This window comes from Cydia strobilella, chromosome 11 (assembly GCF_947568885.1).
Source record: "Cydia strobilella chromosome 11, ilCydStro3.1, whole genome shotgun sequence".
In the NCBI taxonomy this organism is placed as follows: Eukaryota; Metazoa; Arthropoda; class Insecta; order Lepidoptera; family Tortricidae; genus Cydia; species Cydia strobilella.
In genome coordinates, this window is record NC_086051.1 from 11,338,612 (window position 1) to 11,364,505 (window position 25,894).

The following is a 25,894-nucleotide window of genomic DNA, read 5'->3' on the forward strand; positions in this document are numbered from 1 at the left end:
TCCCATATTGGGATACCCTCCTACAATTTAGGAGGGAATTAAATCTTCTCGGGTCCGTGGTGTAGGGTTGGAGCCGGCATAGTTTTTTTATCGCGTATATATATATATATATATATCTTTACTTGAAAATAATTGCTAGCCTTATGAACCGATTTTGCATGTACAACCAGCCTTAAAGTTTATAGTCTATGATTGTTCATTATTTTTAGTATGTGGGTATTTTTGCACTTTGTAATTTTTCTCAGTCACCCGTTGACCACGAACGCTGTAAAGGGTTCGAAACGTCGGGATGTATTATAAATTCAATATACGCGATATAATCCGTTTTCATAGTTTTATTTCATGAGTAACTATTGCGGTAACCGAAGACAATATTTCATCTACCTTATTGCTTCATAGCCCAGAGTCCGCAAGATTCCGAAGCAGAATCTAAAATAAATGTCTGGAATCCCAAGAGGCGAGATTTTGTGTACTGTAAATATTGTAAAGTACAAACAATTAATCACACTGATTAACGAAGGGACAACTGTGATTACGTTGTCATCAACTGAATACAATTGTGCTCGAGCTAGTCGGCGAAACGTCAGTTAAATAAATATAAATAAATTATATAATACTCTCACTCACTTCACTTCACTTGTTACACTTGTTCGTCACTTGTTACAGAATGAAATTACTTATACGTATTTCTTCTTCAAAAAAGAGGATGTCCACTGTTTTTTTTTAAAAAGGGCAACTACATAATTACATGTACATAATGTTTATAATCTTAATTTTCCATGATTAGATTAGAATATGGTTTTATAAAGATTCCTTCGCATTCCGCGTCGACGATGGAAATTAGAAATGCCGATGTCAGGTCAACCAAGTTTCATTCAGATGAAAAGGTCCACTATATGCCTTGGACGAATTGGACGTACTACTCGTAGTAACATAAATGGGATAATATCCTCAGTCACACCTCCCACTCTACAATATTTTTTTTTACAATATCTACTATAATGGTTAGATAATTTTTATAAATAAATAAATATTAGGGGACATCTTACACAGATCAACCTAGCCCCAAACTAAGCAAAGCCTATGGGTGCTAGGCGACGATATACATTCTTATATAGATAAAACATACTTATACAGGGTGGAAAGACACGACGATCCTTCTCGCAAAGGGGGGTTAGTTTAAGTGATGGAGAATCGATTCGTAATGTTTAAATTTTTGTTACGAACAATTAGTAAAAATATTAAAATGAAGGCGGTTAATTAATTAATTAATCTTCTTCTTAGTGACAACCCTACTATTACTACGTACTATCTACATGGAGGATATCTTTGTGTGTAGCATCGTAACGTCTCTGCGTCATTATAATTACTCTCCCCGTATAACATAAGCAAATTTTGGTAATCGCGGGCTCCCAAGGGCATTATGAAAATAGGATTTTTCGCGTAATTTGCAATTTATTTGCGTCACGGTTTTATCACAAGTAAATATGACAGTCCATTTCCAACCGCAGCTGCATTACTGCTCCGACACAACTGCAGCGGCCTGGACGCGTCGGTGTTATTGTCAATTTCCATAGTAAAATGAATGACTATATCGACTGCACGTATGGTGATTTTAACGTTTTCCCGACCGCAGCTGCACTACTGCTCCGACACGTCGGTGTTATTGTCAATTTTCATAGTAAAATTAATGACAAGGCCGACTGCACGTAGCAGGGCCGTTTTTGCGTATTTAGTGTATTATTGCAACTGCGGCTGCAGACCGCACGTCAAATCTGTCACCTGCACTGAAATGTCTTTGGGTCACAGATATTAGTAGTTCTAAGCAAAGAGGATATAACCATATATGTTACTGAACCTAATGAGGGTTGTCACTTGCAGTATTTTGCATTAAAAGTTAACTGCCTATAACTTCAAAACGGTTACGAATATGAGCCTAGTTTCTTTATAGAGGAAATACAGTACTAAATCCAAACAATCCCCCTTTTGTGGAAAGGATCGTCGTGCCTTTCCACCCTGTATACATAGAAAACACCCATGACTCAGGAACAAATATTTGTGTTCACCACACAAATAAATGCCCTTACCGGGATTCGAACCCAGGACCATCGGCTTCACAGGCATGGTCACTACCCACTAGGTCAGACCGGTCGTATGTATTATAAAAGCAAGGCCTATTCTTATGTTAAGCTTTGGGTCTAATTTGTATTTATTTTTTGTTTTATATTTGCAGGTAATTAACCTTCACGTTCCTCTTTTCTGACCGGCTAAATGTTTGGCAAATTCACAATAATTCTGGTAAGTCTGGGACAAACACTAATTAGTTACGCTCGAAATAAGACAACACGCGTTACACGCATATAACAATAGACACTATATAAAAATAAACAACAAATTGGTACCTAATGTACCAACTACTTTTGCTTCGTCCTTCCAAATCGACTGAAGATGGGACATTACCAATAATAATACGCGTTGAAGGTCCCCATGAGCTGCGTCTTGCTGGCTTGGTGTCATCAGTCAGGTAGACAGAAACTAAAGTGGTCATACGCAGAAGATTCAATATAGGTACCTATATACAAACTCGTTGACAAGGGAATTCGGCATATTTCATGACAAACTTTGTTAATGCCCGATGTACACTGTAATTATAACTTATACCTAACAACAGACAGTCAACTGTCAGATCGGGAAGTTTACATATTATGAAATTCTGGTACATACTTATTACTTTTAAGTACCGGAGTATGTAAACTTTCATGGGGCGACATTTTCATAACAACTATTTGATGTCAACTTTCCTATAACTAATTAGTCTCTCAAGTCATGTCAGTGAGGAAAGCAGGACTGAACAGGACTATTTTAATAAAGTTTTCCGGCATACATACATTCTATAGTTAAACGTGTCTTTTACACATAGGAATCTATCGACTAAGCAACAAACGCAAAAATGAAACAAGCTTAGAAACGAAACGAATTTACGAAAAAAGCTGGTAGACCTTTTTTATTTCTTCTCAATTTTGCAGCACGGTAACGTTCGCAAAATGTGGAGCATTTAGATTTATCTAGTCAGTACTCAGTAAGCACATTGGGCGCACCCCCACGTCTGCATTGCAAGCGTACAATTAAATGATCCATTACTTCCTTTCACGTTTTAAGTATAGCCTTTCAGTATTGGTTTTTTTTATACCACGTCGGTGGCAATCAAGCATACGGCCCGCCTGATGGTAAGCAGTTACCGTAGCCTATGGACGCTTGCAACACCGGAGATTTTACACGCGCGTTGCCGACCCTAGAAGTAGAAGTGGATTAGAAGTAGAAGTTGCCGAATTTGATAAATTTATACCGAATAACCTTAATGAATATGAAAGCTATGAGGAATTTTCAATAGACTTATATTGACCGGGATAGAGACCGTGATTACCCCCCCTACCCCCCTCCCCCCGGACATTATAAGTCTCACTATGAAAAGGAATAACGTATTTAAATTGGTAAGCCGTTAGAGGCTGATAAAATGCCATAGGGTAGGAGGGCATAGGGCTCTTTATACCATGTTAATGTAATCAAGACTAGATTGACGCGTTGTCTTTAAGCTATATTAAAAAAAAAACCGGAAAACTGCAAGTCGGGCTCGCCCACCGAGGGTTCCGTACTTTTTAGTATTTGTTGTTGTAGCGGCAACAGAAATACATCATCTGTGAAAATATCACGGTTCATGAGATACAGCCTGGTGACAGACAGACGGACAGCAGAGTCTTAGTAATAGGGTCCCGTTTTTACCCTTTGGTACGGAACCCTAAAAGTAATTATACTTCATGCTCCGGTAAACTTCAACAGTCCATAAAGTTAAGATTTCTAAAAGGCAGAAAAAGTCAATAAAATATTTTGACGATCGCAACGAACAGCATCATTATTAAATAATAAAATAATAGTTACTTTATGAAAATGGTCAATTATATCAACACATAGTCCAAAAATTACATATGTAAAATTGTTTCCATACATAAATGTAGATTGCGGTTGGCATAATGGTGTCGATTTAACGTAGTATCTCAGGTTTTACTAGCGATATTTGTCCGTAAAATCGTTACTTGCAGGTTTTTATCTACATATTTTACAAAAAAAAATCTAACATACCTATCACCTATCAATTTATATTCTAAGTTTCCTCTTCTATATTTGGATAAAATCCACTTTTAGTTACCGAACATATATTTACACGTGGTGCGCAAAACACCTACGACAAAATTTTGTGTAAAATATTTTGGCGTATTTTGTGGTGGCTTGTTTTTCGCGTCACAGAAATAGACTCGTCCACTACTCCGCTAAATAATAAGAAAAAAACTCGGGATTGGCCGTGTACGAAATGACCATCCTCATCAATCAGCTGCTTGGAGCGAGTCCAAGATTTTTTCCACGTTTAGGTTTCGTAGTTTGTTCAATTATTCGGCTCACTCTTGCTTGAAGCTTTCCTCATTTCGTCGCATATCAAGAACAAGCATGCGTCATTCAACTGCAGCCGTTTTTTAAAGTAAGTTCGTAAATATGATTTCTATTATACCTACTGCAGACTGGGCTAATAACTGCTAACTATCAGTGGATTTAAGCGTCTTTTCATGTACTTCGTTTATGACTGTTTTAAGGTTACTAGCGCATCGTCATCCTCGTCAATAAACAAACAGACTCCGCCCAGTGGATTAGTAAGCTGTGACTATTGCGAGTTATTTCTGACATTGTTGACGGACGCTAATGGTATTTCTGTACTTTCGTTGTCGTGAAAAGTTCTCAGTGAGTCTCGAATGAAGTGTTCACGACACCTTTACGCAATTCCTGTCTCACACCCCAACGGTTGCCAACAGCTACGTCACGCGTCGCGTCGCTATCTTCTCGTCGAAGTAAAGTGGTCTTCTACGCATTCCACTTTCATACTTTTTTTCTGTCAGACGTATTGTACTTAGGACCTTACTGAATCCAGCTCAGGTAGGCAGGTATATGGTGACCTAGTTAATTACTAATGGTCCATAGCACTGGTCCTTGTTTCGACAATAATAGACGAACGTGATGATTGATTTATTATGAGTTCTTCTTGCAAGAGTTCAAAATGCAAACGACCTGTCTGAAGATAATCCGCTTCATTTAAAAAAGAGTTTTACTCTTCCAGGATGTTGATCTTGTTTTGGGTTTATTTATATTTGATCTGAGACATAAAATAAAGGGAAGTGACAGTTAGTGTGCCAGACCAGCGTATAAAAAGTAAGTTTCCGGAATAGAAAACACTATAAAGTTATTATCACAATCAATGATGACGAAAGCATCTCGTGAACCTAGAGCAAAGTCTAGTCTCGCGCTTAGAGGAAATCCCTTAATCCTTCCTTTTTGGGGCAATGATCTATTTAAGGTGGACATGTAAATCAGTAGAGACATCTCGAAATTTTCTTCCTAGTCGGCTGAGGCGGCCGTTGAACTTTTGCTCCTTATTTAGAATATAGTGGAGACGACGACCGATCGCACTCGGCACTACTCCGCAAAATGCTGAGATTGCTTCCGCAATATGCTTTCAATCTAACATTCAATCCATCATACTGCGGTAGCTTTCTTTAATTTTACATAAAATTTTACAACTTACTCATATATATTTATTACTAGCTTTTGCCCGCGACTTCGTCTGCGTGGAGTTAGTAATTTAGGTAGCTTATTTTTTATCCAATCTGCTTTTTATCGATTCCCCATACAAACTTCCACCTCCCCCCCTTTTCACCCCCTTAAAGGGTGACTTCTGGAATAAAAGCTACCCTACGTCCTTCCCCGGGACTCAAACTATCTCTATACCAAATTTCAACTAAATCGGTTCAGCGGTTTAAGCGTGAAGAGGTAACATGCAGACAGACAAACAAACCGACAGACGCACTCGCATTTATAATATTAGTATGGATGGATTTTATGATACGCGAAAGGTTACGTGGAGTAATTACTAATAGTTGTTTTCTCATTTTGATGGTTCAATGTTTGATTGTTATGATTTCAAAGTGGGTATGTAGAACGAAAATGCAATAAAACGAGAAAGACCGGCAGCGATCGACTCGGCGCACACGTCGCGAAAGTCGCACCGCAGTCCTCGCCAGCCGTCGTTTAATGCAGAACAGAAATAGACCACGGAAGCGTCCGGACGACCCGTTTGGTATTTGTTCAACGTTGACCTAAAACAGAGCTCGTTTTGCTCGTCTGTTATTCGCGTGGCCGAGTAGTTGCGTTCAGCGCAGCGCCGGCCAAGAGCTAGTTTTTTCAGGCAGTACCTATTTATATTTGATCGCTTTGATAGTGAATCTTATATACGGTATTACTGTCTGACTCTTAAAAGGTCTTATAGAAATTTATATTTCACTTTAGTAGTCAAAAAGTGGACATCATATAGAAATGTCCCATGGAACCGATCATGAAATCGTAACGCGGCGCGCTGCCAGCGCGCGGACCACGGCACGTGGAACATGACGGATGAATGGGACTCACGTGCAAGCCCCGGCCGACGCGATGGAACTGTTTAGCCATAACACAACCTTATTGCCTCTTAAATTACCTTGTCTATACTGATTGATTGCCCGTAAATTTTGAAAGTTTAATGGCGTGTTCTCCTGAAATTGCTTGTTTGATTAGTATATTTGAGGCAAATATTTCGGGTGTTGTTAATTTTGTTTATATCATTATGTTCTGTAATGCAGATGTTTAGCCAATTGGTTAACCTGGAAATGTCTTCGATAAATGTTGTTTAATCAGGCATATTATACTTTGCAACAGTATGGTCAACGTTGCCAAAGAAATGATCGTGGCTGTATAGCTGTGAAAGTTATATCATACTGTCTCCGCGAGACACATTACAAGTGTTTCAGTTAATTGTCTAGTGTGAGTTCTGCTCTGTTGCCAATGACTATAAATTCAAATTAATCTTTTGCCGGTATTATCGCGCTCACATAATTGTCCTCGGGCCTAGGCCAGCCACGCCAAGGTTACTCGAGCTTGCTTTGTTGAACATTCAAAATTTTATTTTGAATTCCTATACCCACGGAGAAACAGAACTTCGGTATGAGCAAAGAGGATATAATAAGATAGAGCGGTACTGTCATAGTAAATTTTGTAACCGCTGTAAATTCACTGCCATCTATCGACATACTTTAAAACTACAAATGAAGATTTATAAAAATACGTTAAAATGTATTTAAATATGGATAAATGATTTTTTTCTTTGTATTAATTATTTTTATATGATTATGACCCATGTTCTTTCACTGATGTGCGTTAAAATTATAAATAACAAACGAAGCCGTCAGCGCCCTCTATACGAGAGTAGGCCAAAACTAGTGGCGCCCTCTGATCGAGAATCAAATTTTCGTGATTTTCAAGGCACGTTTTTTCCTTAGACTGTATCTATCTATTACGCAGTTATATCTATCTTTGGGTATGAGAATAGAACTAACATAAAGTCTCGTCTAATTGTCACAGATCGTTTGTACATGTTTAGTACAAAATCTGATTGTTATCATTGGTCTGTGGTTGGATTATTTATGGCGTTACATAGTTTTCTTGTACAAACTTCAACAAATTAAGCGATATAAATTCTTAAGTCTATTATGAAAATTAATGAAAGTGTTGTTATTTAAAAACAAAATATTCTTATAAAAGTTCTAAGTATTATAGAAAACTAGCGACCCGCCGCGGTTTCGCACGGGTTACACAAAACCTTTACAGATTATACACTAAAACCTTCCTCAAGAATTACTTTATTGATAGGTGAAAACCGCATCAAAATCCGTTGCGTAGTTTTAAAGATCTAAGCATACATAGAGACAGACAGACAGCGGAAAGCGACTTTATTTTATACTATGTAGTGAAGAGTTGATGTATGTACCTAATGATTACTAGTAAATGGTAATTTTACTTGTATAATACATTATGTCTAATTTAGTCCTGTGCATTTAAGACCATGACTATTAGAACTAATAATAATAACTAATAATAAACTAACTAAATAATAGAACTAAAAGATCACGAATATAAATTAACAACATTCACACATTGATTTGTTCCAGCATAGGTGTAATAGATTTGTTTCTGTCATCAAACAAAATAAAAAAATATAATAGATGGCAAATTTCGTTAACTCGTAGCTAGTAATAAAATTGTAATCTTGTGTTGTATTGTTATGATTGTTATTGTAATTGTACCTATTTGATTTCAAATTCTAAATTGAAAATTGTGCTTGTTATTTTCCAAATTCTAAATTATGCTTGTTATTATTACTCAATGTTATTGTTAAATTCAACTTTAAATTCAAAATACCTAATAATTGTTCTTTTTTTTTGGAGCAAAGGAATTTTGTATTAACTATAAGTGGAAACTCTTTTGGCCTATGTTCTTACTATATCTTTTACCTTATTGTATTATTATGTGCTGTATGTTTCCCAAAAAAAAAAAAAAAAAAAAAAAAAAAAAAAAAAAAAAAAAAAAAAAAAAAAAAATAACAACTAGATCTGTTTAAAATTTTAATGAATTCCTGAAAATGTAACTGCATTACGTGGGAAGCAGTTTTTTATTACTTCAATCGTATTTATTTTCTACTAATGCCTCATTTCCTAACTATTCTATTTGGCTTTATTTCGCCCCATAGAATATTTACATCGCACGCTCGAAAAATTTATCTGTTAGCAATTGAACTCCAGGAACTTTTAAGTGGCAGCTAGATGCCATAGTTAAGAATTTTGTAAGAGACTTATAAAATTAAAATGACTAGGCTATTTAAATTTTATTCCCAGTTAATAAAAAGTAGTAGCTGTCCGATTTCTAAAATAATGTTCCCTGTCCGAGCTCGGCGGCGGCCGATGAAAATACCAAACTGCTTTGGCTTGCTTATGCGAGCGTCACATTATTTATTGCTGCGCTTCACTGTACCTAATCCTCATAAAAAATGGATTTTATTTGACCTTAGTTTCACCGACGTCAAACATGGTACTCCTTTTGTTTTCAATTCGTCGTGATTTTATGTTTTATGTATATTTTTTTAGGAATTCTTCTTTACTATTTTCTATTCTTATCATCAGACCAGGAGGAAAAAAACAAACGAAGGGACAGGATGTGGTGTCTTCTCAGAGGACCTGAACATACACATCACAAAACCCCTTGGTACAATACGGCCTTTTAAAGCTGAATGTGTAGGAATAATAGAAGCTTGCAATGCTATTACAAGACGACAAGTGAAATACGAAACCATACTAATACTGTCAGACAGTAAATCGGTACTGCAAGCGCTATGCAGCGACAAACTTACCTCAGAGCTTATACTTGAATGCCATCGGAGCCTCACTGAAGTGAGCAAAGAAGGCAACAAAGTAACAGTACAATGGATAAAGGGGCATAGTGGATCAAGAGGAAAGGATGCAGCGAATGAACTGGCCAGGAAAGGTTCAGAAACACCGGCATATGGACTCGAGCCAATTATGCCTCTACCAATATCCTACATACACAACCAGCTAGAACAACATCACATACAACTGCACAACAAGTACTGGAGTGAATTGAAGACATGCAGGCAAACCAAAGAAATTCTACCGGAACTGAACCACAAGCTTACCAAAATATTACTGAAAACACCAAGAAGCCAACTACGTAAAATAGTAGGATTAATAACAGGACATAACACACTAAACAAACACCTACATAATATGGGTAAAACTGACAGCCCCATGTGCAGAGCGTGCATGGAAGAAGAAGAAACAACAAAACATATTCTCCTAGACTGTAAACAGGTAGAAGTATATAGGAGCAAATACCTAGGTAATCCATGCACACTAAAAGAGGCAACTAGCAACCTGAAGACTTTGCAAGGCGTCGTGGAGGAGCTGGGGTGGTTAGAGTAGCGCTACCTCGTTTCACGCAAAATAGGCACATTGGATGTCGATTTGCGGAAAATGCCCAGCATAACTAACTAACTAACTAACATACCAGGATTGGATAGAGATCATAGGATTTCTCTAGGGCCTAGAGAAACTGAGGGATATTATAGGTACTGATTTTTTTACTGATTTTTACTGTATCTTTACTGATTTTTTTTAGGGTTCCGTACCCAAAGGATAAAAACGGGACCCTATTACTAAGACTCCAATGTCCGTCTGTCCGTCTGTCTGTCACCAGGCTGTATCTCATGAACCGTGATAGCTAGACAGTTGAAATTTTCACATATGATGTATTTCTGTTGCCGCCATATCAACATATACTAAAAAGTACGGAACCCTCGGTGGGCGAGTCCGACTCGCACTTGTCCGGTTTTTAACACGCTTTTATTAGGTCGACCTGTATGTAACCATAGAGTAACTTATACTAGAGCGGTACTGTCATAGTAAATTTTCTAACCCCAGTAAATTCACTGCCATCTGTCGACACACTTTAAAACTAAAAATAAATATTTATAAAAATACGATAAAATGTATTTAAATATTGATAAATGATTTTTTTTATTTGCATTAATTATTTTTATGATTTTGACCCATGTTCTTTCACTGATATGCGTTAAAATTATTAAATAACAAACGAAACCGTCAACGCCATCTATACGACAGTAAGCCAAAGCTAGTAGCGCCCTCTGAACGAGAATCAAATTTTCTTGATTTTCGAGGCACGTTTTTTCCTTAGACTGTATACATCTATTACGGAGTTATATCTTTCTTTGATGTAACTAACTATGTAATGGAATCTAAGGTAACTAATTTAACCATCTTCCAAGGATGTCATGAAAATTAGCAGCTGTATGTAGTTCTGATGACATTACAATAATATGGTACTGTCGAACTGATCTGATGATTGAGCCGGAAGATATGAACAGGCCGCGTAGCCAACATGCCAATCGCTTACGCCCCGTAGCGATCGAAACGCAACTGTCACGGTCACACTAATATGGAAGAGTGATAGAGAGACATAAAGCGTTTCGTTGTCGAAGCGATAGCGATTGTCACCTTGGCTAGGCCGGCTGGAACTTCATGATGGAATCAACTAACTATGTAATGGAATCTACGGTAACTAATTTAACTATCTTCCCGGTTTCCGATGAAGCTGAAAATTTGCCTACGCATGTAAGTCGGGTGACAATGCAATATTATGGTACCATCGAGCTGATCTAATGACGGAGACAGGAGGTGGTCATAGGAACTCTGTGATAAAACAACGCAACCTAATTGTGTTTGGGGTTTTTAGAATTGTCTCGATGAGTGTTAGTTGCCTGTGGAAAAAAAGTACAGTCAGCGATAAAAGCTAGTACCAAAAAGGATTTTTTTTCCAAAAACTTATTTACGTAAATGGTCATCTGAAACAGGACAAATGGAGACAACGATTTCTTATCAGCAGGCAAAATATGTACTTACTTATTTTTTCAAAATATGTAATCGTATTTAGATACCTACCTACAGTAATGTGGTAATATTACAAGGCAGGAAGTCTTATATCGAATGAAAAGCTTATAAAATTCCTTGGCCTTGGATTAGGTGGTTCGTATTTTTATTTTACTACATCTTATTATGTAACTTATTGGTAGTCGGCAGCACTGCCGTGGACTTATTTTTAAATGATTTAGTAGCTTATGAACGAGCTGGCGAGTTGCGGATCAGACATTTTATTTCTAATCATTGTTTGAATAATTATAGTTTTGCCGCTAAATACGTAGAAACCAAGCTATAGCTATTTCTGTTTCGACAGTTCTTGTCTTAAAATGTAAAGAATCGAAGACATAAAAGTCTAAATTATTTCCTAAAACGATTCCAGCATTATCTCTACTTCGACGTTGCATTCCTTAATTGTCATCTTTTGGCTCATGCATGTTTTGCTGACAACTTGATTTATTTGTGCTTTTCTTTGTTTTATTTCACAAGTAGCTGTGTTGTACCTAATTACGTAGGCGTTGCCCGACAGGTTTTCGCATACAATTGTACAGTGATTGCGTTGCGAGTGTAGAAGTAGGGTAATTTTGAGTGTTTTTACAGCTGCACCGTATAGGAACAGTCTGGGTAGCTCTAACTGTTCCCCGACAATAAACAGACGGCCTCCGACTCGCTGAAAACATCCTTTTACGTCATCAGCCGGTTATGGTTCCATTCCAGCCTAGACTTACCTGTTCTAAAAATGCACTAAGTATTAGATTTATTTTAATCAGTTCTGGGCAGTATGTACATTATTGCCAATTACATTAGCGTTTTCTATGAACTTTAAAATATTTTCTTTAAGCTAAGTATTAAGAATAAGAATATTTATTTAAAAGAAAAAAACCTTATTAACATTAGACAATATCCTGTGGCCCCACACCAGGCTATGCCCTGTGGCTATGCCTTTCACGTGGTATTAATACTGATATTTTTTAAGGTACAAGTGGAAACACGGCGACGCGTCGCTGGACTCGACTTCATGTCGCCGCGTCGCGACTGGTTTCTAATGTACATATTTCTATGAAATACCATTCGAAATTTCGAACCCAGCGACACGAAGCCAGCGACATGAAGTCGAGCTCAGCGACGCGTCGTGGCGGCGTGTTGCGGCGACGCGTCGCCGAGCTACATGTCATAAGCCCGACCGCAGATCAATAGTACCGCTGACGTCAGAGCGAAGTACGTGGTATGCGGTCGGGTTCGAAACTAACACAACGACATGACGCGGCGACGGGTTCCAATTTGTACATAAATGCTATTTCAGAATTTAACATTATTATAACTTGTAGTGTAACATTACTTGTCATTATTGCGTCCATATGCATTCTGCAGCATTTATAACACATTCATAGGTCGTTTTCCCCAGTTTACAATTTCGTATAAAACAGTTTTAGCATTTATTGACAATGTAAATATTATGATCTGTTGTTGTTAATCGTTGAAATCGTCCATAAACCTACTTCGTACAATGTGGTTTATAATTATAACATTATGTTTGTGTCATTACTGATTAATGGTTTTATATTTTCATTTCAAAAAATTTCATGGCCTACCTACTTGGTGTAGATGCGTTTTATTTCTTCCACTGAATGTTTTTAGGGTTCCGTACCCAAAGGGTAAAAACGGGACCCTATTACTAAGACTCCGCTGTCCGTCTGTCTGTCTGTCTGTCACCAGGCTGTATCTCATGAACCGTGATAGCTGAAATTTTCACAGATGATGTATTTCTGTTGCCGCTATAACAACAAATACTAAAAAGTACGGAACCCTCAGTGCGCGAGTCCGACTTGCACTTGGCCGGTTTTTTCTATTAGTCAAAAGTAGACGAACAAGTTTCTGATACTGTAACAAATCAAACGGCTTGGCGGATTTTAAAGTAAAGCTGTCGTTAGATTCGTATAATAAGTCTTGAGAGTTATTACTGGGTGCCTAAGTCAGATTTTTAGTTTATTTTAGCTACGTGTATTCAGTTGTATGGTAAAGGAATCGGCTATAACATTACCGTTGCTGGCGTTTCATTCATCGACTTACGAAAGTCAATTGAGATCCGAATTTAGCCTAGTTCGGTATGCCAAACATATACACGTTGTGCAAGCGAACTACTCGGCAATTCTGCTTGCGCTTCTGATCAAAACCATTTGGATACTTATGGATCGCTCAGTGTAATAGGCAATATACATATATTTATGTAATATACACTTCTTATTGCGTGTACATGCAATGCAATGACTGTATTTCCATGTGAACTGATAGTGATAAGGATTATTAATATAATCCAGATTTTAACTATACAGCATTTGGGCAATGTCTACTTAGGTATGTATAGTTTTTCGTGTTCTCTTTTTGTCTCATCCACTTAAACAACAAAGCAATTGTTAGGTTTACCGCAAAACACGGTAATTAACCACGTATAGTAAACAGTCGTTAGAGTCGATAATCCGTCGGACCTCGACTTTTTACTACCGTGTATTGCGGTAAACCTTACAACTGCTTTATTTTCTTAAGTACGCTATAAGTGGATGAAAAAATAAAAATCCAAAATTTTAGATAGCAAGAAGAACCGCAATGGCAACTCTGAAAGTCGCGGTTTGCTGACACCTGGTTTATCGAATACGAGTAGCAAACAGACTACGTGTACATTTATCCAAAGACTACTTTGGACTAATGAGGGCTACCGCGTTTAATTTCGCCGCTAGGGGCGCTAGTGTAGATGAAGGTCTTTCAATCTTTCAAAATGTCAAACGCATAGAAGTTTTGGGGTTTTCAAACTTTTTTACCGGGAATTTTCACTCCTTATTCATAATGGTAACTTATGGTAAATCTTTGTCCATCTTTTATTAATCATGGTGAACAATAGATATAGCTCAATAAATGTTATTGGTTTAAAATAAGTGCCAACTAAAATATATGCAAAATTAAACAGGTTGATAAATGGCACATTTAGACATTAAAATACCTTTTGTATATTAGAACGTATAGATTTTATAGAAATAAGCATAGAAGAATTTTGAGATCTGGTTTCTGGACCTACATCTACAGTGGCGCCAACTGGTGAGCACAAAAACGGTAGCCCTCATTGCATGTTCACAGCACCGGGCAAGATGGTAAGTACGTCAGAGAAGTTCAAGGTGCGGGTGGCTATTAGAGTCATAAGCTCATAAGAGAGGGGTTAGAAGTAGGAACGTAGTTTAGTATGTCACGTTACCTTCGGTGCATTGTAGACTATTGATTAGGAAGGCGATTGCTGGCGTTATTTGCAATCCACTTAAGATATTTCATGTTCATGTTTCAGTAAACCTAACCTTGTTTACAAAAGATTATATTATAAGTGTAATTATTTATTTAACCGCTCTTAAATCCATTCGTTTTCCAAGGATGATGCCACAATTTAAAGTTTGCGATTAATCGAACATCGTTTTATGGTCCATTTGAATATAAACATAACAGAGTTTGTTGATTTTTGCTGAAATGTGTTTCGGTTCAATCTCAGTCAAACAATGACTCAGTAACGGGCGCTCGTCCTAATCCGATAACCTCGCTAGGGCCCAGACAAGGGCGCCTTCTAAACTTAGTTTATATCGGCTTCTGCCATCGGTTCGTGTGTTGTCTTCCAATCTTTCAACAGTTAGCCCGGAATTTGCTAATGCTTGGTTTTTCACAAATAAAATTTACACAAAATTATACAAACCCTTCTCACACCCTGCAAATGCAGAACACGTCGCATTTTATGCCCGTTATCGTATCGCTATCGCCGCGTACAATCCAATCATAAATGCGGATAAGCTTCTGCTCATAGACAGGCATGCCTTTGACAGAGCATCGTCTAATCACAAGGAGGCGACCAGTAGTCTAGATGCTTTACATTGCAAACGTGCTCCCGTCGCTACAGCAGGCGTGGCGACAAATCGGGGTCACTCCTGTCGCCGACCGTTTCCGAGATTCGTCCCACAAATCATATTTAGTTTAGTATTATAGAGAAATGCTGTTTGTTTTGTCTTGGAATAGACGCCTTAATGAAACCGTGAATCTGATACATGGCACACCTGGGCACGACCTAAATTCTAGCAAAGATAGATATAACTGCGTAATAGATAGATACAGTCTAAGGAAAAAACGTGCCTTGAAAATCACGAAAATTTGATTCTCGATCAGAGGGCGCAACTTGTTTTGGCCTACTCTCGTATAGAGGGCGCTGACGGTTTCGTTTGTTATTTATAATTTTAACGCACATCAGTGAAAGACCATGGGTCAAAATCATATAAAAATAATGATTACTAATACATTTTAACGTATTTTTATAAATCTTCATTTGTAGTTTTTAAGTATGTCGATAAATGGCAGTGAATTTACAGCGGTTACAAAATTTACTATGACAGTACTGCTCTATCTTATTATATCCTCTTTGATTCTAGGAAGCTCACACCAAAAATTATCACATGTCAAAAACTAATTTGTCCTATTTTTGTTTGACAATACAATAGTACATTTCGATGCTAGTGCGGAAAGTATGTCATTACTGAATAGAATGACATATCCGCACGTGTATCGAACGACGTTTTTTAATACAGTTGCGAAAAAATAAGAAAAGCAACAAGTAAGGAATGGAATTAGAAACTTTTATATTATTAATTCTGTGACATCATTGACATTTACATTATGAAGAGGTGTTTTTCTAGCTTTTATTCGACTAGAATAGATTTTGTTATTATCATTGAACCCACTTCAATGAGTTTTTTTTTCAAATGCATGTTCTATAAGACAGAAACAATTGTAAATATTAAAACATTGTACTATTATTACCTAAATATCGTTATTTACGATTATTTGTGTATCGTATATTTATAAAAACAATATCGAATGTTGCCTTTGGAAACTTAAAACATTCTTGCAGTAAGAAAATACGCCTCTTCTTTGACAGGCGTTCCGTTCCATTCAGACAACTTATTAAGAACGGTTTTTCAACATTAAAAATAAATGTGTTATAATACTTATAATGATGAAGAGGTAAGTAATAAAATATGAAATATGCATATTTTTCGTATTCTTACATTAACAGTAGGTTTTTATATTGATTATGACGTTTAAAGGAAACTAATATTAACACTCGTCAATATGTAGTCATGAATTGGAACAAGTAAAAATTTAAAAAAATTGTAAAAGTAAAAAGCGCTAGTTCGCGAAAACCAACTTTCCGCACGCTAAACAGCCAGGAAAAGTAGCACTTTTTGAGCAACTGTATTAAAAAAACTTATAACGTACCGCTATCTATGACGTCATCGCGTGTCGGTATGCATTCGTCGCCGAAGTTTTGTTAGGTTAAAGCTCCGTGAATAGCTTTTACGACTAATGCCAAGTAGCATTTCTGGTTACGACTTTTGTGAGTTAACAATATGGCATAACTTGTTGTTATCATAGAATCATTGAGTAAGATCATGACTCCAGGATCAAGCCGTGCGTGTGGGTTGAGCAGGTGCTTGCGCCCACGCAATATCGGTAGGACCGTGTGCACAGCCTGACGTCACCCTCGCAGCCTCCGTCACGCGGACCTTCGGAGCTCTTACATCAGCTGTCATATCATAATAAATGAGACAAACAGATCAAGTGAAGTCGATCAGTAAAAGTCACGGGCGGGCAATTAATGCGTATAAAGGTGACTGCAAATAATCGTCTCCTTCGAAAATTATTTGTCAGTTTATCTGACATCTATTTTTGTCCAGATTCCAGATAATTATTCTTTGGCAAAATTATTAGTCATTAATTCTATTACCGTGATTTTATTTATTTTACTGCAAGACAGACATCAATGGCATGGATTCTTGTGAAAATGAGAAATCTTGTCAGGCAAATAAATATTTAAGCGCTTGTCTGACGTTTTATCCGTTATCATATAACTTGATAGAGATACCTATCCTTTTATAACTTGGTCAAATATGGATTGTCGTTATCGCAGTCTCCATGGTTTAAATACCTATTATAATTAAATATTATAGAACAAAATAACATTATTAGTGAATAAGAAAGCGCTTTTCTTCTTTTGTTTACCTACCTGACATCAATATTGTTTAAACGACCTATCCTTTATCAATTCGATTGCCTCGTCGTGATTGTTTAGTGCAAGCCATTACGCATACGTTGGCATGAATTGTGGTGAAGCTAAAAAAATCTTTAAAAATCAAATAGCGGCGCTTGCGGCGAGGACGCTGACTGACATCTTGATTGACGTGAGGCGCATGCGACCAAGTTACCGACTTTATTTTATCCTCCCGGTGATATTCCGCTACTTATGCGCAACTGCGACCCGACTCCACACAAAATGTAAGCCTTGATCTACTTAATAAACTAAATTTATGGTTAGCTAATGCAAAATATTTTTTTTTTATATATATGATTTTGTGTCGGGACATTTTTTTAATTAATTGGTCAGAATACGACATGTCAAATCAAAAGAGACATTTGAAACTTATGTATTATTATGTAATTGTTTTTAGTCACAGACCGGTTTTAATTTATCTCAATATGACACATGAACATAATAAAATCGCGTGGGAAGCGTAGAAATGATACGAATATTACCTTGTTGACAGTTCCACGTTGCAGTAGCGGTGGCAAAAATAACAAACCTTCCTACACTAAGTGACATTAAAATATTTTTCTTAAAACAAGAAACAATGAATTATTGGCTTAATAAAGTGTGCAAATATTAAAAACACAAATGTGTGAGTACAGTTTCTATGATATGTTTTAAAAGGCGTAGATTATGATTCTTAGCGTCGTCGTGAAGTTCACGATCACTTTTAGTTATTTACTTATTGATGTTCGCTATAGGAGCTTTTCATGAAATCGGCAACATTATGTATGTGCGTCGCCATAATTCGTTTCAAAGTTTGTAATGAGTCAGCCGTACGCACGTGCGCGAGTTTGTTTACAAAACGATATTATGATATACACAGATATAAAACAGGTATTTACATCATATTAGCTAATTGAACATCGTTTCTACTATACATAGTCAAAGCAAATATAGATGGTCAAAGTAAACTATCAAATTTTGTTGGTATGTTGTATTTAGGCAGTAGAATGTTGTTATAGTTTTTATATCGACAATTTCTTGATTGCATACCACCTGTTTACTGTTTCTAGCAACGCCGCAAAAAAAATTGAATTTCAGGAATTACTATTGATGAATTGGGGGCTTTCATTGATTTTTAGTGTAAATAGTCTATTTTATTTACTGAAATAACTGCGATTTTGATAGAGCGAACAAACTGTACAATTATTCGAACAAAAAAAAAACCTGAAAGCTTATGACTGGAATCGGAGAGTCCTTAGCAACGCCAATATAAATGCTCCATTATACAAACAAGGCAAATATTATATACTACATTATTTAAGTCTGCACCTGTTTACGTAACTTTTACTTTTATACATCGCGTATGCCGACAGATGTTTTATTTATTCCGCATCGTATATCCAGCTTTATTGCCGGTTTTAAACATTGCGTAATACTGCCATCTTTTTTCGGCTTTTGAGATATATATGATGGGGCAAAACTAACGTCATAATGTGAATGTGCCATATTTTTTATAAATTGCCTCATATGTTATTGTGCTTTGACGCTAATGTAAAGAAATAGAGGATACCTAAATATGGTAGTAGGTAGAATATACAATTGTTGAAAGTCAATTGCAAGTTTAGAATATTTTGAGCCAAGTTTTAACTGCATTCCAAGAAAGCTGAAACTTATCCTCCAGATTGATTTCTTTTTTTTATATCTATTGCAATTCTGAAGAGATCCCTGAGAAATTTACGGATATTCTCAAATTTTACTGGTGATAAAGCGATTTTATTACTTCAATCAATAAATGAAGCAATTTCATTTTCTTTTTTAGGCAATGTATGCTCTTAAAAGCGCTTGAGATAAAGCGGATCTGATCATAAAGGCAATAAAATAATACGATAATAAAACGAGACGATGTAACCTAATGTGTTCCGTGTTTGGGCGTTTAACTTTAGTTAGTTTTAAGTTAATGATGTAGGTTTGCTTTTTCTTTGGATTCAAAGTGTTAAACGATGTTATTCACATTCATATTACATTTTGTGCGTCACGAGCTACTAAACCCTTGTATTTCATTCATTGTCTGTGCGACGTCTACGACAATTCACCATAAATGATTATTTATTTTGCATTTTTTTTGTCAAATTACGCGCATGAATAGTTTTTACGGAACTAATAAATAGATCAGGAGTCATTGGGTCGCGAGTGTGGCCATGAGTCTACCCCGCCCAACCGCACCCAATGTATTGAGCCGTACGCAATTCCGATGTCACTACCACGCACGTTTCAGTTGTGATTGTGACAGTGCTTAGTATTTTTAAATTGTTTAATATTCTAGTAACAATCCACTAAATTGCGGTAAACTTTGTGTTTATTGACATCAAAACTGTTAATTATTTATTTTCTGTACTTATGAATATTATTTATGGTTTCCAATTTAAACATAAGTCCCAGACTTATCCCTCTTTTTCCTTAAGTTTGCTTTTAATTTAAAAATTTTAACTACATGTTTTACATCCATAATGTTATGGGTTAATTTCTCTAAATATTATTTATCCTGAACGTCGAAATCGAAGAAATCGATATGCAAATTATGTAAAAACGAATTAAGGGACTGCAAAATTATTTAACAAATTGTAGATCGCAAAGAACTTATACAGCGACTGCAACGAGACTGTATTTTGGGGTTCATTTATTTGGAAACCAAAACTCGTTACCAGGTGGCTAATAAACATCAGTACTTATAAAGGCGAATGTACGTTAATAATACAATGTTTTCTGTTATTCAGAGAGCCGATCGTCGTGCGGCGGAGGCGGCGGCTCCGAGGGCCCGGAGGGGCGCGCTTCGTGGCGCGTCACGCTGGACCACGACCTCGTGGAAACGTTGAGCGCCATCTATCCCGAGTGGTTTAAGCCGCAGCACCGACGCGAGCGCAGCCGCGCCGCCTCGCCTGCCTCGCCCGCCTCCACCACCCCCACCTCGCCGGGCACGCCGGCTACATCGCCGAACGACGACACGTTCAGGTACAGCTACCATCTACCCGAGTGGTTCAGCACCGACACGAGAACAGCTGCGTGCTGAAAAAGCTAAAAATATATATTGACTGAGTCACGTAATCAATTATTCCCAAAAGTTAACATTGTACCTTTGCAAACCCTACATGAAGGTCAGGTCTACCTTTGTTACTAGCGAATTTTCACCTGGGGGCAAGGTATAGCAAACCAGCCTCCTTGGTATTGCGAAACTCATTTGCTTTATTTCGAGTGTCCATTGGATTGGGTCGAAACACTTCATTTCACTGGAAGCGCTCAACCACTCCAGTACTATATTGCTCGTTTGCTGATGGTGTTACCCTGAATTTTCTTGAGGCAGTGGTATTGAGCCTTTTTTCCTAACAATTTTGTTGCAAAAAGGAACTTAAGTCCTTGTATAGGTTAATACGCTTATTCGAGGACCTACCGCGACAACAATGACAAACAAAATGTAGTTATACACCTCACTGGCGCTTGAATATGCGATTTTCGAGTGCCATATATGCCAAGTACCCTCAAGTTAAGTCAGCAACATTTGACACATATCAAGCGTTTTAGGGATAACATCTCATGTTATTTATCGATTAAAATCACTTTAGCGGGTCTGGGAAAACAAACCAAACTCGTTCGCGCGACCAGTATTATAATCCATGTAATTTGTTTTTGCAGACTATGTAGAGCAACCATAAGCCGTTGTGCAAACATTTGCACGATTTCTCAGTTTGATTTATCTTAATCGATAACGGAATAAAGTAGGTACCTTTTACCACAGTAATGTGTCACTTCCACAATAGACGAATATAATTTGTCTATTGACACCTCATTCGATGAAATCCGTTAAATGCTATGAATTGGATTAGACGCTCAATACACATAATAAGTAACATAACCCTCCTTTCTACCAGTAGAGTTGAATTATGACACCTCCAACAAAGCTCGACGTATCTCTATTTTTCTTTCGTTATTTAAATTTTGAGGTTGAAGTGAAGGCTTTTTAGTAAAGAACACATCGTTTCAAACTTTTGGCTGGTTTGAATTTGAAAGTTTCAAACCATCACCGACTCTGTTTTGTTTCCATACAATCGACCTAGGATGCTTACCATTTAGGCCCTGTAAACTATTTGAGGAGACTTAATGAACAATACCTGTATTGTTTGTTACAGTTCGGGCACAGAGGAAATGGCTAGCCGCCAGGCGGGCGGCGGCGAGCCGGCAAGCTCGCCGCCGCGCGTGTCGCCGCCGAAGGTGGTCGTGGACGACAGCCCGCTGCAGCCAGCCATGGGCAAGCATAAGGAATGTAAGTATCCTCATTCAATTATTTATTAGTGTTATTGCTCCCGTAAGATTATACGGCTTAGGTCAGAGTATCACTAACTTACGCGCTGCTTGTACAGGGTGACCCCTGATCACCCAGTACACCCAGATCTAGCGAATGCCCCGCTAGCGCGTCATTCACGCACTGTTAGCAAGTTATAACATTGTACCTACTACGTAATGCAGGGGTTTTTTGAACAGGCTCACGTGCGGAGTGTTTGTCAGGTCAGGATGTAGGTACGTAACGCTGAGGTCCCAAGCACGTTTAGCGTTGAAACGTGAGACGTAGGTACGTAGGACAAGTTTGATGGTAAAATAGTTTGTTTGCCAATGAACAGCTTGATAAAAAATTTATGATTAAGATTAAACTATCAGCTGGTCAATTTCTGTCATAATCTTCTTCAAGATGCCAATTTTCATATAACATGTAGCTGACTAAGCTGACAAATGATTTATTTGCCCTAGCCCGAAACAAAGTCAGACTGATCAAAGACAACTAAAACAGAATCAAGGATCAAAGTGGCCACGTGGCTAGTCAACGGCCAGACTTCGAGTTCTTCCAATGATAATACGGGATATATCTAGTGATATCAGCAATTGAATAATATTTTAATTCCGGTCAGTGAACTTATAATTTATAAGCAGGTATTCCTCGATGCGCAATGAATCCTTATAATAATGACCGCAATAAGACTGTCATGGAATGCATTAGATTCGAGGTTTGAGGCTTTTTAGTCAAGAACACATCATTTCAAACTTTTGGTTGGTTTAAAAGTTTCAAACCATCACCAGGTATTCCTCGATGCGCAATGAATCCTTATAATAATGACCGCAATAAGACTGTCACGGAATACATTAGGCATGCAATTATTGCATTAAAGGTTTATCCTAAGGTTTATTACCTTTTGTGCGCAATATCTTGACTTTTATTATATTAAGGTTAAGGGTTAATCTAGTTGGTTCCTTACGCCTGGAAGTTCAACCACTATAAAGGTGTCATCTTCGATCAATGGCTGGTGTCCACGACAGCATTAGAATGCGGCCGGTGTCAACACATCCGATTGTTGTGCCGTCTGCGTCAGGATACAATTCACGACAACGAAACAAATCACCGTAAACGAACCAGTCTAAGTCTGATCTCTGATCCTCGGGATCTCGGGATCACGTTATACTAGAAACATACGCACAGACGAGATAAAATGTATTGTGAATTGGTTGGCCGTGCGAATCACGCGTCAGCCGCTGTCAACACAAACAGCAATAAAAAAACATGTACCCGTGTCTTCATAAAATAAATGAACGTTTTTACGATCGGCAGATAAAATCTTTGTTAGACCGAAGTTTAACATTGATCTACCAAACGACGATCAAAGAGATTGTTACTTTCCGGTTTACTGTTCAAGGAATTCAAAATTAGATCATGTTAGGAGCGTACCTAGGACTTAGTATCTCAAAACTCTTCTATTAAAATTAGGAAAGTTAATCTAATGATAGTTTTACCGCTGAGTGGGCCCACTGCTTTTACGTCATTCCGATGGCATTCAAATACGTAAACGATGACAAACGTCCCCAACGTAGAGTTGAAAAGCAAATAATAGAAAAAAAGATAACACATCCCGGGATGCAATATGTGATAATGATAACTTTTTATGGTAAGAATCCTCTTTTAAATTAATTTATGCGCTAAAGTAAATTTATGTTGAAACCGTTCTGGTTATGGCGGCGCCCAGTAACCCACAATATTCGGCCCAGTGGTAGTGAATGTTTCGTCTGTAATACGGTCGCGGCATAACACTAGTTTCCTTGTGCACTGTTTACTTTGGCCGGCGGCCAGCGTTGTCCGCCCGTCTTGCTTGTCTATACACGCAAACAACGCGCCTACACCCGAATGGAATCGATGAATCGTAATACATCGCGACGTATCGATCACGTACACTCTTATATTTACCTCTACGTCAAACTACCTGGCGTCATAAACACGTGTCGATACATATTAAAACCAGTTAGAGGAGTTCCCGAACACATAGCAAAGGGCGAATGACGCATGACGCGTTTCTGCTGACCTATACACTACCGCTCATAACTATTTAGGCACTCGTAATTTTTTCCATACAATTGTATACAAAATCGACTTTCAGAATTATACCGCTAAGTCGCAGTCGGGTAACAGTTTTTTGTGGAGTTTTTAATTTAACAGACATATCGATCGAGCTTCAAAATGATATGCAGAATATTCGTGTACATTGCCTATTTACCAAATGGCAAGCGTAAAAAATCCATAAATCGTTTTCCAGTACAAAATCGTTTTATTTTGAATGACCTCGAAATTTTAAAGCATGTCTTTGGCAACAATTTGAGGCTCAATATATTTACCTAAATAAAAATTCAATCCGACATGTAAGAGAGTCATTTGCCTGCGATCGAACAGTATGATTTTGAAAATAATTTTTGTATACAATTGTATGGTGAAAATTGTGGGTGCCTAAATACTTTTGAGCGGTAGTGTACATATAAAAAATGACACCTAGAATTTCATATTTGCCAGGAGAAGAATTAGGTAATTTGCCACCATCGTGGTAAAAAATTGTGGGTTTTAAACCCTGATTTCCATCAGTTGCATCGCACATGGCGAAATAAGTGGCTATATGCAAGTATGCATCACCCCACTCATTTTACTTTTTATTGAAAAATTACCTTACATAAAATTAAAACAAAAAACACCTGTACATAATCAAATATGAAGCTGGTGATGATCGCTATAGGTAATTTTCCGTTGCTTAGCTTTTCGTATTAAGAAAGATATAACAAATGCCATTATTCGCTCTCACCCAAACCGATTTACCAAATTCAAAAGCGATAAAGATAGATAACGAACTTGGAATGTGCGCATAGTCTCCGTTTCCACTATCCCTTGTGACCCTTGTATTTACCGACACACGTTTTAACTACGGGCGTCGTAAACTGAATGGTCCGGCATATGAATCCATATGAATACACAATAGTTGCACGCAAAAGGTAATCGTACACTGTCGATGTCGTCTGCATGCTAATCGAAAACCTAACACCGGTAACATAAATCAAAAAAGAATACATTGTTGTTGATAGGATATTAAGGCGGTCTTCACATTGGATACGGATCCGCGTGTGCGAGCTGGACATGATGGACATCGCTATTTACGATAGCGCTGTTCCATTCACACACCGTAGCGGGATGCGTATCTGCATCAGTGTAGAGTGGATAATAACAACGAAAAGCTAACATTGGTAGCATCAATCAAAAAAGTAACCATGATGATAGGAAAATAAGGCGGAAAACCGACTTAGTTATATTCAATCACATCATTAAGGAAATAATTGGTTCCAGAATGTAGTATTCCATTAGCGTTGCCCGTAACATGTTTGTTTTAAGTGTTTTATTGACATTGTTTGTAAGCTATGCTTTTAATTTCAGCTTTGAAAGTGAAGCTGATGATGAGGAGACCCATCAACCAGCTGGTGGCGCAGGGGATTATGCCTCGTAAGTACTCTGCCTAACTACTTTACATACTTAACATTCTGAATGTAAACAACACGAAGTCTTAAGTTATGTTTATTGCTTTACTTGATTCAATATAATGTCTAACAAAATTAATTTAACAATGAAATTTAAATTACGAAAAAATCCTTTTAGAATAGGTATTATGTCCCTTATATTTTTTGTGACAAATCAATTCAATTGATCTTCCTCCGCTGGCGAGAATATATCAAGTGATTACATCAAAGATAGTTGATTCGTGAGAAATCACGAATGATAATCAAACAACTTAATGTATTGTTTTATTTTTACAGCACTTAAGACGCCACCCGCTTACTTCGAACAGTCGAAGCAACTAGAGAGAGCAAAAACTGGTGATTTGCTAAAAGCTAAAATCCAGCGACGACCAGATCGTCAAGAACTTGAAAGAAGGCATATTTTGGAACAGGTCAGTGTTTTGGTTATGAGTTATCTTAATTTTTACGATAAATTGATGTAAAATGGTTATTTGACAAATTTTAA

At 37.4% G+C, this 25,894-nt stretch overlaps 1 protein-coding gene across 2 annotated transcripts in view; it reads left to right on the plus strand.

The window, feature by feature from the left end:
* Positions 1-25,894, plus strand: part of LOC134745113 (protein piccolo) — a 63,853-nt gene that overhangs the window by 32,167 nt on the left and 5,792 nt on the right. For both annotated transcript variants that reach the window (XM_063679067.1, XM_063679066.1), the window contains exons 2-5: positions 20,301-20,535; positions 21,708-21,841; positions 25,310-25,375; positions 25,687-25,820. In XM_063679067.1, the coding sequence (XP_063535137.1) occupies positions 21,724-21,841; positions 25,310-25,375; positions 25,687-25,820 (318 nt within the window). In that variant the 5' untranslated portion in view covers positions 20,301-20,535; positions 21,708-21,723. The remainder of the gene's footprint in view (positions 1-20,300; positions 20,536-21,707; positions 21,842-25,309; positions 25,376-25,686; positions 25,821-25,894) is intronic.